This window comes from Scardinius erythrophthalmus (assembly GCF_964197995.2).
Source record: "Scardinius erythrophthalmus genome assembly, chromosome: 15".
Taxonomy (NCBI): Eukaryota; Metazoa; Chordata; class Actinopteri; order Cypriniformes; family Leuciscidae; genus Scardinius; species Scardinius erythrophthalmus.
Genome location: NC_138235.1, coordinates 23555389 through 23566592, shown reverse-complemented (window position 1 = coordinate 23566592; position 11204 = coordinate 23555389). Strand labels below are relative to the sequence as shown.

General features: G+C 36.1%; 2 protein-coding genes across 6 annotated transcripts in view; one reads left to right on the top strand and one right to left on the bottom strand.

Moving 5' to 3' along the window:
• Positions 1 to 672: 672 nt before the first annotated feature.
• On the bottom strand, positions 673 to 10108 carry LOC308703646 (tumor necrosis factor receptor superfamily member 1A). Of its 4 annotated transcripts, XM_081387347.1 has the most exons (13): positions 10022 to 10108; positions 8553 to 8621; positions 6706 to 6870; positions 5963 to 6201; positions 5009 to 5084; positions 4809 to 4916; positions 4582 to 4704; positions 4308 to 4446; positions 3502 to 3557; positions 3236 to 3394; positions 3019 to 3059; positions 2772 to 2901; positions 673 to 1708 (listed from the first exon to the last, which is right to left on the bottom strand). In XM_081387347.1, exons 4-13 carry the CDS (start codon positions 5990 to 5992, stop codon positions 1404 to 1406), a joined length of 1167 nt encoding a protein of 388 aa, XP_081243473.1. In that variant the 5' UTR covers positions 5993 to 6201; positions 6706 to 6870; positions 8553 to 8621; positions 10022 to 10108; the 3' UTR covers positions 673 to 1403. The 4 variants fall into 4 exon arrangements, with proteins under 4 accessions (XP_081243473.1, XP_081243471.1, XP_081243472.1 ...); XM_081387345.1 differs by having other exon boundaries at positions 5963 to 6870; XM_081387346.1 differs by lacking the exon at positions 10022 to 10108 and having other exon boundaries at positions 8553 to 8981.
• Positions 8535 to 11204, top strand: part of znf362b (zinc finger protein 362b) — an 8342-nt gene continuing 5672 nt past the window's right edge. The window contains exons 1-3 of one of the 2 annotated variants that reach the window (XM_081387344.1): positions 8535 to 8663; positions 10525 to 10591; positions 10854 to 11085. In XM_081387344.1, coding sequence (XP_081243470.1) covers positions 10529 to 10591; positions 10854 to 11085 — 295 coding nt within the window. In that variant the 5' untranslated portion in view covers positions 8535 to 8663; positions 10525 to 10528. The remainder of the gene's footprint in view (positions 8664 to 10524; positions 10592 to 10853; positions 11086 to 11204) is intronic. The other variant, XM_081387343.1, reaches the window with a different exon arrangement.

The window sequence follows — 11204 nt, the reverse complement described above, 5'->3', positions numbered from 1 at the left end:
GAGCAATTGTAGTCTGAGTCACGAACAAAACAAAAAAATATTTTACTGATTTGCTTAAAGAGACGACGAGTAACTTACCGGTTTGAATCAGTTTGACTGCATTCACTATGTGATGTTACTGCAGGAATGTTTGTTCATAACTTTGACAGAACCTTTACAGAACCTTTTGAACAATAAAATGTGTTTAATTTTAACATGGGAAGAATACATTTTACATTAAAATACTGTATGTAATTATTATTATTATAGTATTACTATTTGGAAAAACAAGGCAATTCATACAGTAGGCCTACACTAAATATAATTAAATATTCTCACATTTATTTAATAAGCACAGTAATGGAATCATTTGGAATCACCAAAGTGGGTTTGAGGGGTGACATTTCACATTTCTCAGAGAACATACATTTCTTTGAACTGACAACTAGTAAATAGGTTGTGGTAGTAAACATGCCTGGAAAAATGAAATAAAAAATGCTTTTGATGTGGTTTAAACAGTTGTCAGATGAACCTCCACAGTGGGGGAAATTCCTCGTTCAGAGGCCACAGCAACTGTTTGCTGACATTCACTAAACATAATGTCAGAACTTTTCTCTTTCTGCACAGCAAGGACACTTTCACTGTCATACTTTTTATGTTATAACCACTGTCAAGATCTGAACCATACATATTCCACACATCAATCAATTATGTTTTTATTAAGAAAAGTTACAAATATACACTGGTGTGACAATGTGAGTGAAGTAATACTAGCCCATGTACAATATGACTGAGAACTTATAATAACCTTTAGCATGAAACATATACAGTAAGCACCTACGTTTATCCTGAAAACCAGTACAGTACGTCCTTAAATTGATAGTGGATGATAAAAGTCTGGTTTCACAGACAGGGCTTAAACGTAGCCAGTATTAGGCCTTAGCTAAGTTAAGACATTTAAGTAGGTTTTATAAACGTGCCTTAAAAAAACATTGCTGGTGTGCATCTTGAGACAAAACAATGACACTGACATATTTTAAGATTTTTCAGTGCAAATTGCTTTCAGTTAAGACAGCTCAAACATTCATTTTAGTCTGTGAAACCAGGTAAAAACATTTTTTTAATTCAAAGTTAGAATCGGTTAATTATTCTATAAATATTCACATTTGTACGGTATAGTGGCACAAGGCAGATTCAAGTGACCAAGGACAAGGATTATAATCAGTTGTTACAAAGCCACTGATGCACTTTATAATTTGTATTTATTTTACAGTATGCTTCAAAAAAATCTTTTAACCATGACTGAGCGTTTCCTGTACCAATGCCAAAGGCATTGCATCTGCCTTGCAGAGTTCGCTGTAAATGATTGTGAAATTCGACTGCAGCCCTCACACATGAGGAGATGGGAGTCAAGATGAGGCAGATTACATGCTAGCCTGCAGTTGCTCTAGCTTCTCTTGCAGTTCCTGGGCGCAGCCTGACAGGTTCATGTAGTGTAATGTTGAGTAGATATTCTCCAGCTTCGCTCCACTGCTCTGACTCCACAGACGTAGCATCATGTACTGCTTTTCTAGATAGGATGGCCCTGCCTCCAGTTCGATTCGATCCATCTGATCATCTGACACGGAAAGCAGTCGCAGAAATTCCTTCCAGCGTGTCACGGGAATCTCTCTTATGATGGTGTAGAGCACTGGTGCTGGCCATGACTCCTTCTGCAACACCTGCATCACTGGGGAAATATATAGATATGGCCTTTAGATACAGAGGAGACGGATTAAACAGAGTAAAATGGTTTTAAGTGTAAAAGGTCAAGAAAACCCAGAGCTGTCAGGTAAAATCTCCTCTTGATTACTTTTGATAATTGAAAACAAATAGTCCATTACAAGCTAAGAATCGGTATAGCAACAAGACAAACACTACAACAATATTATAGTAATATAGGCCTACTGCAGGTCATTGTCACCACAATCCACAAAAGTCCATGAAATAGAGTCTTAATATTAATTTAAAAATAATAATTTTCCACAGGTGCTATCCCTGTTTTTGAAATTTGTATTTTATTGTGTAGTGTTTTAGGGTAAAATGAAATGTACGTAAACTTAACAGAAAATCCCCTGGCAGAAAATGACCAGTACCTTCTCTGTTTTTGTACAATAAATAAGCCATAGAAAAGCAAGTTGCGTTTTTATGAAACGAGAAAGAGCGAGTCCACAGTGTGATACAAAAGACATGAAAGTAGCACCGGATGAGTGGACTGATATACAGTGTTTTAGCAAATATCAGACCGTTGAATACTGCAATATACCAATCAGAATTAAGTATTCCAGAGAGCCGTGTAATAAGAACTTTTAACTGCAAATTTAATATGCAGTTGTATCATTCAGGTTTTTTTTTTTTTTTTTTTAAAGAAAAAATATTAAGGCTGTTTAATGAGAACTAAAACAACAATCCCTCCTTTTTTTATTCGTACCTACACTGAAAATGATCTACTGTATTTAACCCTTTCAACATGCAGTTGTGAGGCTCCTACCACACCGCCAAGGAAGCAACTAAAAAGTGTGCGAGTTATTAGAAATTACTATCTGATTAGACAGTTCTCAGAAGTTCTTTGACTTTGATTGTGATCACCTAGCCTCCAGACTCAGCATATTTATCATACGCCTACACGATAAGACTGAAAGACTCAAAATGATCAGAAAAGCAATACAAGATTTGAACCGTTTTAAACCAGAGAGTACACCTAGAGTACACTTTATTAAGATTTGAAATATCTGAATTTTTTATATAATTACATTTTGGGTTTCCATTTGCTATCAGGGGTGCCATGATGCTATGTAAGTCTCCACTGAAGACGCTGTGTGGGAAGCTGGTCACTGGTGAAGTTTTGATAGAGGTTTCATTGCAGGCTGAGGTATATCTTTCCTTTAAAGACAAACAAATGATTATCAAGGTGATGACTGTCACTTGAACATGTCAGAGATCAACATTTCCACCTTCCACATTTCATTGTGCATAAATAAAAAAATAAAAAATACAAACCATTGCTATGGGAATGTTGATTACATCATTAGGTTGATCTGCTAAAACAAACACAAATCTTTGTCACTACATACATTATCTGGAATATAACAACATACATATCTTCTAAATCAATGTGTATTTCCTATTTTAAAAAAGAAATCTGTCTCAAATCACAAAATTAACAGAAACAAAACCAATGTCCATCCAAATTGAGTACATGTGAGCGTATATGAACCTGGTTGAATGTGAACGTTTGGATGTTCGCCAATATGCCAGGTTTTGGACTCGCAGCAAAGCCATTTCCATCTACAGAACCGGATGAGTAGAAGACAGAGAAGACCACCTAATAAGGCCACAATGATGAGAGACACCAGCAACAGCAGTTGAGGATCTCCTAAGATAACGGACAATTTATTTAAACACACAAAAAATAAGATTAGTATTTCTCACTTATAAGGTTTGTATAAATATTTCTAAGTGCATGTTAGGATGTTGTGATACCTTGTGTTTCAACTTTGGCACAAAAAGATTTACACGACTCGCTCTTGCAGCTAAACCTGAAACAAATTACATTAAGCAATATGACAATTAACATTTACTGTGCCTTAAATCACTTTCATGACAAATGTCTCCAAACTGTAGGCGCAACTTTAAAATAACTACCTATGTATGTTACCACATTAACATTTTTACAAGCTAATAAAACCGTTTATTCTATTCTTTGGTGAGGTGGAAACTGAAATGCGATTTTTCTTGCTAATATCATGGGTAAACAATAGAGACGTGCCCGAAGCCGAATAACAAATTATACCGAATAATTAAAACGATTCTTCGGCAGACAGTTACTCCTCGTGTTTGCCGAATAACAGGTTAGCCAGAGGATAGCATAGCACGATATTATAGCTGCATAAACCTCTGAAATCACTACGTAATAATTAGTGTGTGAAGTGAATGAGTTACTATATGAATTGAAAAGCTTGCGACAGCAAATCTATATTTATTTTAAACGGCCTACTCATTATAATTTGACGAACTTACGGTTAAAGCCCCACTCACTTCCGGATTTATCCGAATACAGATATAGATACAAATAATTTTGAGACAGTTACCAATACAGATACTGGCTCCTCTCCATTTCCTTAGTAAAGAGTCACAAATGCAGGAAATTCTGATGCTGATGTTAAAGCTTATGCACAGGAAAACCACAACCCATTAACCTACATGCTAAAGCCTAGAATAATCAAACCAAAACTTTCAGAAATCCTTATTATCCATAAATAGAGTAATGTGAATATTCAGCCACATACTCTACACAGCTTTGGCATCGTCCACCATCCAGAAAATAGCCATTCCCACAATGTACTGCTGCTGTGGTTGTAGTCGTAGTCGTAGCAGTCGTTGTCGTAGTAGTCGTTCGACGGTTACATTTCTCTGTACAGTTCGAACCTGAGTGACAGATAAAAGGGGAAAAAAAATATTCAGTCATAGTTTCCTGGCCGCAAGATGTTTAGCATTTTTTTAATTACAATAGAAAGCATCATGTGTCCCTTGGTCAATAGTTTATAAACTTCCCTTACTTACATTTACTGCAGTTTGGGCAATTATGACAGGGTTTACAAAAACCAGATGATTTGTAATACCCAGGTTTACAATCGCAGACTCGGTTCTGTGTTGATGTGCAGGAGGTAATCTCTACTTCATTAGCTGTAAAACCATGATTGTCAGAGGCTTACAGTATATCAAGATTTAAAGGTCATCCTGGTACAATTACATAAATAACAAAGAGTGTATTCTAATATTTCACTTACCATCACTATCACAACGGTGACAACTACGGCAATGTGTCATCTGATTTATGCCGTCCATGAATTGATCGTCCTCACATTTTACACAGACATTTTCGTTTTTGTAAAATCCTGCAAAATAATACGATAAAATACTTATTGCAGTTTCACTGTGGGTTTTACTATTACATTTATTTTTACCAGTGCGAGGCTCTTCTGTTTACCTGCTGAACAACGTCCATTTGCCATGGGTTGTACTGTTGTACTTTGGCATTGGGAGGCAATAAATAGTATAAATACCTGAAATAAAGACAATTAACTGCAATCAAATAAAATAAAATAATAAAAAAAAACATGCAGTTTAACAACCTGTTAATGTCTTCTGAACATTTGAAATACCATCATATTTGAATACCCAGCATCTGAAAATCATATCTACCCGACATCATATATCTGAATATATGTATTAAATCAGGGGGTTTCAAATAGTTGTAAATTTTCATATATAAAAAGATACTTTTTTGTGAGAAATATTTTAAGTGTGATAAAGACAACACTATATACATTGAAGTATCAACATGTTTTTTTCCCGAAATAAAAGACAACTGTTGATATACACTAAGAGAACAGAGCTGTCAGATTAATGTGAGTAGCATGAATTTGATGAGAAATAATTGAGTTTACACTGTAATATCTGACTTGCTTCGGTATTTTAGCAAATTTTAGAACAGTCGAGACATTGTTGAGATTAATTGTAATTAATGTCATGCTTTTCAGTAATTACATTATTAATCTCTTGACATAAACACATCCTTAGTTCACCCTCATGTTGTTCCAAACCTGTATGAGTTTCTTTCTTCTGTTGAACACAAAAGAAGATATTTTAAAGAATGTTGATGATGAAACAGCTGATGGTAGCCACTGACTTCCATTTAATTTGTTTCCTACTATGGACGTCAGTGGCTACCGTCCACTGTTTCATCATCAACATTCTTTAAAATATCCTCTTTTGTGTTCAACAGAAGAAAGAAACTAATACAGGTCTGGAACAACTTGAGGGTGAATACGGGATGACAAAACTAAATACAGACAGAAAGATCTCTTCGAAGTTAGCCAAAAGCACATTATAGCACAAAATGTCTAAGGAAAAGCAATGCAGGCAAAAAATCAGGACTTACCAAATTAAAACCCAGTGTTAACACAGTCATGATGAGATGTTCAGTTTCAGCTAAAGAGTCATGAATGACGAGTAATAGTATGATTTGAATTCATAGACTAACAAATTGATGAAAACATGAAATATTCCAACTCTGCTTCATGTCAGCATTTTTGACATCCACCATCTGCCTCACTCTGACAGGGTATCTGTGCAGGCAGGAAAGTGAGTAACCAACCAAGAAAGCTTTCTGTACATGATCTAAGAGAGTGTGACAGACGAGAAACAGGAAAACACGTCAGACCAATAACCTCAGCGCGTGGTATAGTTGAATATCAGATCGTTTGGTTAATAAACTTATTCCATGCATTCATTAATTTTATCATAAGCTATATCACATTCCATAACATAATAAAAATTTATGAAATTAAGAATTACCAAATTATAGTTTGAATGGTGGGGTCCCAAGTTTGAATAGAATTTCAATTTGATATAGTAAAACTATGCTAGTTTGTTCTGTGTTTTCACTTCAAGGGGATACTCTCAATAGGGTTAAATGTCTGTAGCTAAGCAAAGAAGACAAATTGGTTCTCTTGTATCTCTTAGTACGTAAACATGTTGTGGGCTAATTGCTTCTTGGTCTAGCTGGCTGTAGCTTGGTGTCTGCTTTAGGCCAGAAAATGTGCTTCATGTAATAACATTTAAAGTATACATTTATATAATCTTTTGATACAAATCTGTTGAATGTATGATTCAATGACTCACCCACAAAGACAATTCACTTGTTGCCACCTACTGGGTGTAAAATTCGAATAAACTGCAGAGAAAAACCTCACCACCTCTCTAACGCCACAAGCGGAGTGATACAATTGGTGAAGAGTCCGAGTGCTGAGTGAACGCCGTTCAGCCAATCAGATTCGAGACCTGGAACTAAATGTTGTAAACATTGCAGAAGATTTTACTAAGTCTAAATATTCAACCTTAATACATTAGTTTACACTGATAAAACTAAATTTAAAGGGATACTCCACCGTTTTTTCATATTAAACTATGTTATCCCCTTAACTAAGTTAACTAAGTTATGTATCCCCTTAACGAGTTGATACATACCTCTCTCGTCTCAGTGCGTGCACTCAATCGCTCTGACGCGCGGCGACACTTTGATAGCACTTAGCTTAGCCCAGTTAACTAGGCTAAGCTAAGTGTTCAAGTTTAAATACAGTTACACGAGTAGTTACACGACCAAGTTTGGTGACACAAAATAAAACGTGGCACTTTTTTAAGCGGGTAAAAAGGATAACTATAATGTATGGCGGAATAGCACTTGGGAGCACTTCGACTCTGCGCAGTAAAAAGTCAAGTTGATTCTAATGACAGAAGTGAGAGGGAGAGGATTTTTCAGGAGTGACTACTGTCACCATACTTGGTCGTGTAACTACTCGTGTAACTGTATTTAAATAGGGAAAACGTGGAGGTGTTTGGTCGCTTCTAGCTTCATCTCTGTTTGGTTCCTAATGAATGAACTAGGCTAAGCTAAGTGCTATCAAAGTGTCGCCACGCGCCAGAGCGATTGAGTGCACGCACTGAGACGAGAAAGGTATGTATCAACTCGTCTAAGTTAAGGGAATAACATAGTTTAATATGAAAAAACGGTGGAGTATCCCTTTAAGGTAGAAATAATTAAGGTAACAACTTCAGGTTACCGGTGTGATAAAAGGGAATACTATAACTTTGAAGATTATGAATCACCACTTGTGGGTTTGAACTTGTGATGTGCAGATTATTACTGTACTGAACAACCACCAACACACCAACACACAAATGCCTGTAGGCATGACTGAATGTCAATGAGAATACATTTCATTTGATGGTCTTTCTGTGTTTTGTAGTAGGGCTTGTAAAAACTTCAGTCACCATGCAATCAAATGGAGATTTTTTTTTTTTTTTACTGAATATATCAGCATTTAGCCAATTGTCAGCAACTGTCTTTTTCAAGACACATAACAGCTTAAAAAAAATCACAAGTGGGGTAATACTGATGTATTTTATGTCATAGAATAAAACTTGAAAGTGTCTTGAGCTTGTTTCGACACAGACTTTATATGTCATTTAATCAAAATAAAAAATAAAAAACATTGACTTTGGGGCGATGGAATCGAAAGTGCTAAAATGCTAACTCGTTTCAGCGTTTTGGCCCAAAAAAAGTGATGTCATACCTGCACCACTCTATTTCAACAGTTCTCAGAAAACGCTTACTGCACCTTTAAATTTACCAGACTACTACAACATATAAAACCAAAATGGGTTAACTTGCTAATTAAAATGTCTTTAAGTTAAAAATATTATTTTATATATGGAACTATAGACCTAAGTATAGGAAATCTGGTTACTATAGTCAATTTTGCATGGGAAAGTCTCAATTCTGTGTCTTAAATGCCTCCCTTCTTTCAAAAATAGAAGCAGCTGCGCAGGGCTAAAACAGATAGAGATGCCTGACCAACTGCTTTAGCCTAAAAACAATGATCAGTAGGAAGCAAAACAAGCCTCAGATGAAGGCGACCAGCTAAAATGAGCGATTTTGGTGTACAGCACCCAGAAGTGAACAGACTGACCCGGAAGCTGTGCTGTCTGGAGGCGCATAGAGAACATCCAGCCTCTTCACTGCTTTATTAAAGCCTCTCCTGCGAGAAAAAAAAAAACACTCTGACTGATCGATATAAAAGGTTTGTGCACTCATATCGTCTTTTTCTTTTTGCCCACACTGAGCAATCGTGCACATTACTGCATTGTACGAGAGATAAGTGTTCGACGGGAGCGATTTATCGCCTTTGATCTACCACAGGTTGCACAAAGCGGAATATAACATTCTAAATTGCATTAGCTAAATGCATTGTACATGCATGTACTTATGTTTTAAATGTGCATTCGCTATAGCGCTGTTATAAAGCGATCGGGGCGGCAGATGTTGTAAAAAATGACACAGCCGCGCGCAGCGTTTCGCCAATTGTAAGACATTTTTGCACGGCATGATCGTCGGAAGTGTCAGTTTTTTTTCAAGGGGGCCGGGCAATTCAAAGGTGCTATTCTTCGTAAACAAACACACACACACACACACACACACACACACACACACACACTTATAACCACAAACATCTCGAGCGGTTCCTCCCTGAAAAAAAATGGCCCGACTTGAGTGTGAATTTTTAGGCTCTGCAGAATATGGCGTCCTTATGAAAATATAACAGGCTGCCATTTTTGTTTTTTTTCTTTTGTCTGAAATGTTTTTGGTGAAATTGTGCAGGAATTAGTCCGAGGCTCTTAGTGATCAGTAGATACCGAGATAACCATGTTGTGCAGCTGCTGTATGGGCAATCAAATCACAAAAGTTTTGTGACTGTGGTTTTCCTCTAAAGAGGAATTTGTTTTCTACTTTATACTGATCTGTTGAATTCTGTCACTTGTTTTAAATACTTTTGATTATGCTTTCAAACCTAAAATTCAGATGTTTAGCAGGATGTTTACTAATTTGAACTCGAGTCAGGTTATGAGTCACGTGTCAAATATTACAATTCTTGACACTTCATTTGAGCTGACGATGACTCAAATAATTTGTTATCAAATAAAAATAAAAACACTATGTTAACCATCAAGGTCAGAAATGGGTAAAAAAAAAAAAAAAAAAAAAACCCTGATATTTTAAATTGTCGTCGAATGTGTAGCAAATGTTTTTATTTCACTTTATAGGTAACGTTAATTGTTTAGATTGAGTGTTACGATTCTTGAGGGTTATTGAAATTGCCCCTTAAGAAAAAAGTTAATTTCTGACACTATTAACAATAGTTTCTAACAAAATATCTGTTACTACAGTTATTGTTACTTGGCTATTAACTTAAAAAAAAAAAAAAAAATTAATGACAAGAAAGCTTCTCACGTTAGAAAATCCCAAATCAATTCATTTTGGTTTTACAGTAGTAACAACTCTCAAGTAATTACAGTGTGAATTTATATACAGGAAACTTTTTGGCAAAGCATTACAGGAAGAGTTAACACCAAAACAGAGCTTATGTCATAATGTACTCACCCTCATTCCGTTCCAAACCACTATAACTGACTCTTATCTGCGGAACACAAAAGGCAGAATGACAGCCTCAGTCACCATTCACTTTCATTATAAGGAAAACATACATTTAAAAATAAGAAAGACATGCAAGATTTGAATGACATGACAATGAGGACAGAATTGTTATTTTCGTCAATTTGTGAACAACTGAAGCAAGCACATCGCATACAGTTGAAATAAATTCAATAAATCATCTGACTGAAAACAATAAAAACCTTAAGTAAAGTGGTTTTGGGTTTATAATTTTTAATGTACTTTATATTATAGAGTATTGTTTTTAATTAAATTACTAAAAAGCAAAACTAAAATAAACGTGATTTATTTACATCTCATTGGTAAGAAATTGACTTAATTCCTAACTAGACTCAATTTGTCTTATTAACACTGAGATTTAGTTGAGAAATATGTTTCTAAAAGCTTGTGTGATTTTAACCTGTGATTTGACCCTCACTCTGTTTTATTAGAAGGATGGCAGAGCCTCGATTCAATAATCCATATTTCTGGCCACCACCTCCATCCATGCCTGGTCAAGTGAGTATTGCGTTTTTTAAGTATAGAGTGGTTACTTGGACTGTTAGTCATACTGTAACTTTCATTATAGAGCGAAAATGTGGCATTTGAATGTAAGAAAGCATGGCAATAGGCATTTTTGCAAATCTGTACAAAGCAATGTGGTTTGCCAAACCATGCACCGAAACCTAGATAAAAGTTCCCCCCTATGTTTTGTTCGGATGGTTTAGTGTCTCATGTCTCTTGATGTCCCCTGTCAAACTTACCTGATGACTTTTTACAGTTGGATAACCTGGTTCTTATCGACAAGATCAAAGAGCAACTGATGGCAGAAAAGATTAGACCTTCGCATTTGCCGCCCACCACTGTTCCCTCTCAGCAGACCCTGCTGGTGGCCTCTCCACCTACAGATGTTGGGCAACATTTAATGTCCCTCCCCAAGCTGCAGCAGGCCCACAATTCCTCTCAGCCTGACATCGCCCTGCACGCCCGCCCAGCATCAAGCTCCATTGCAGGTACCGATAGCCCTTCACAAGTTCACATGTTCACACTTCATCATTATGTATTGTACATTTTAGTATTGTGGATGTAGAAATCTTTTATGTGGGTCAACAATGTGATGCATTTTTTTTGT

Excerpts from the sequence above, each read along its gene's own strand:
- LOC308703646 (XM_081387345.1), bottom strand. The coding sequence starts at position 5,992 with ATGACTGTGTTAACACTGGGTTTTAATTTG. Across the intron at positions 3,558-4,307 it reads CGATGCCAAAGCTGTGTAGA|GTTTAGCTGCAAGAGCGAGT; the intron begins GTATGTGGCTGA and ends AATTTGTTTCAG. Across the intron at positions 3,395-3,501 it reads TGCCAAAGTTGAAACACAAG|GAGATCCTCAACTGCTGTTG; the intron begins GTATCACAACAT and ends CCGTTATCTTAG.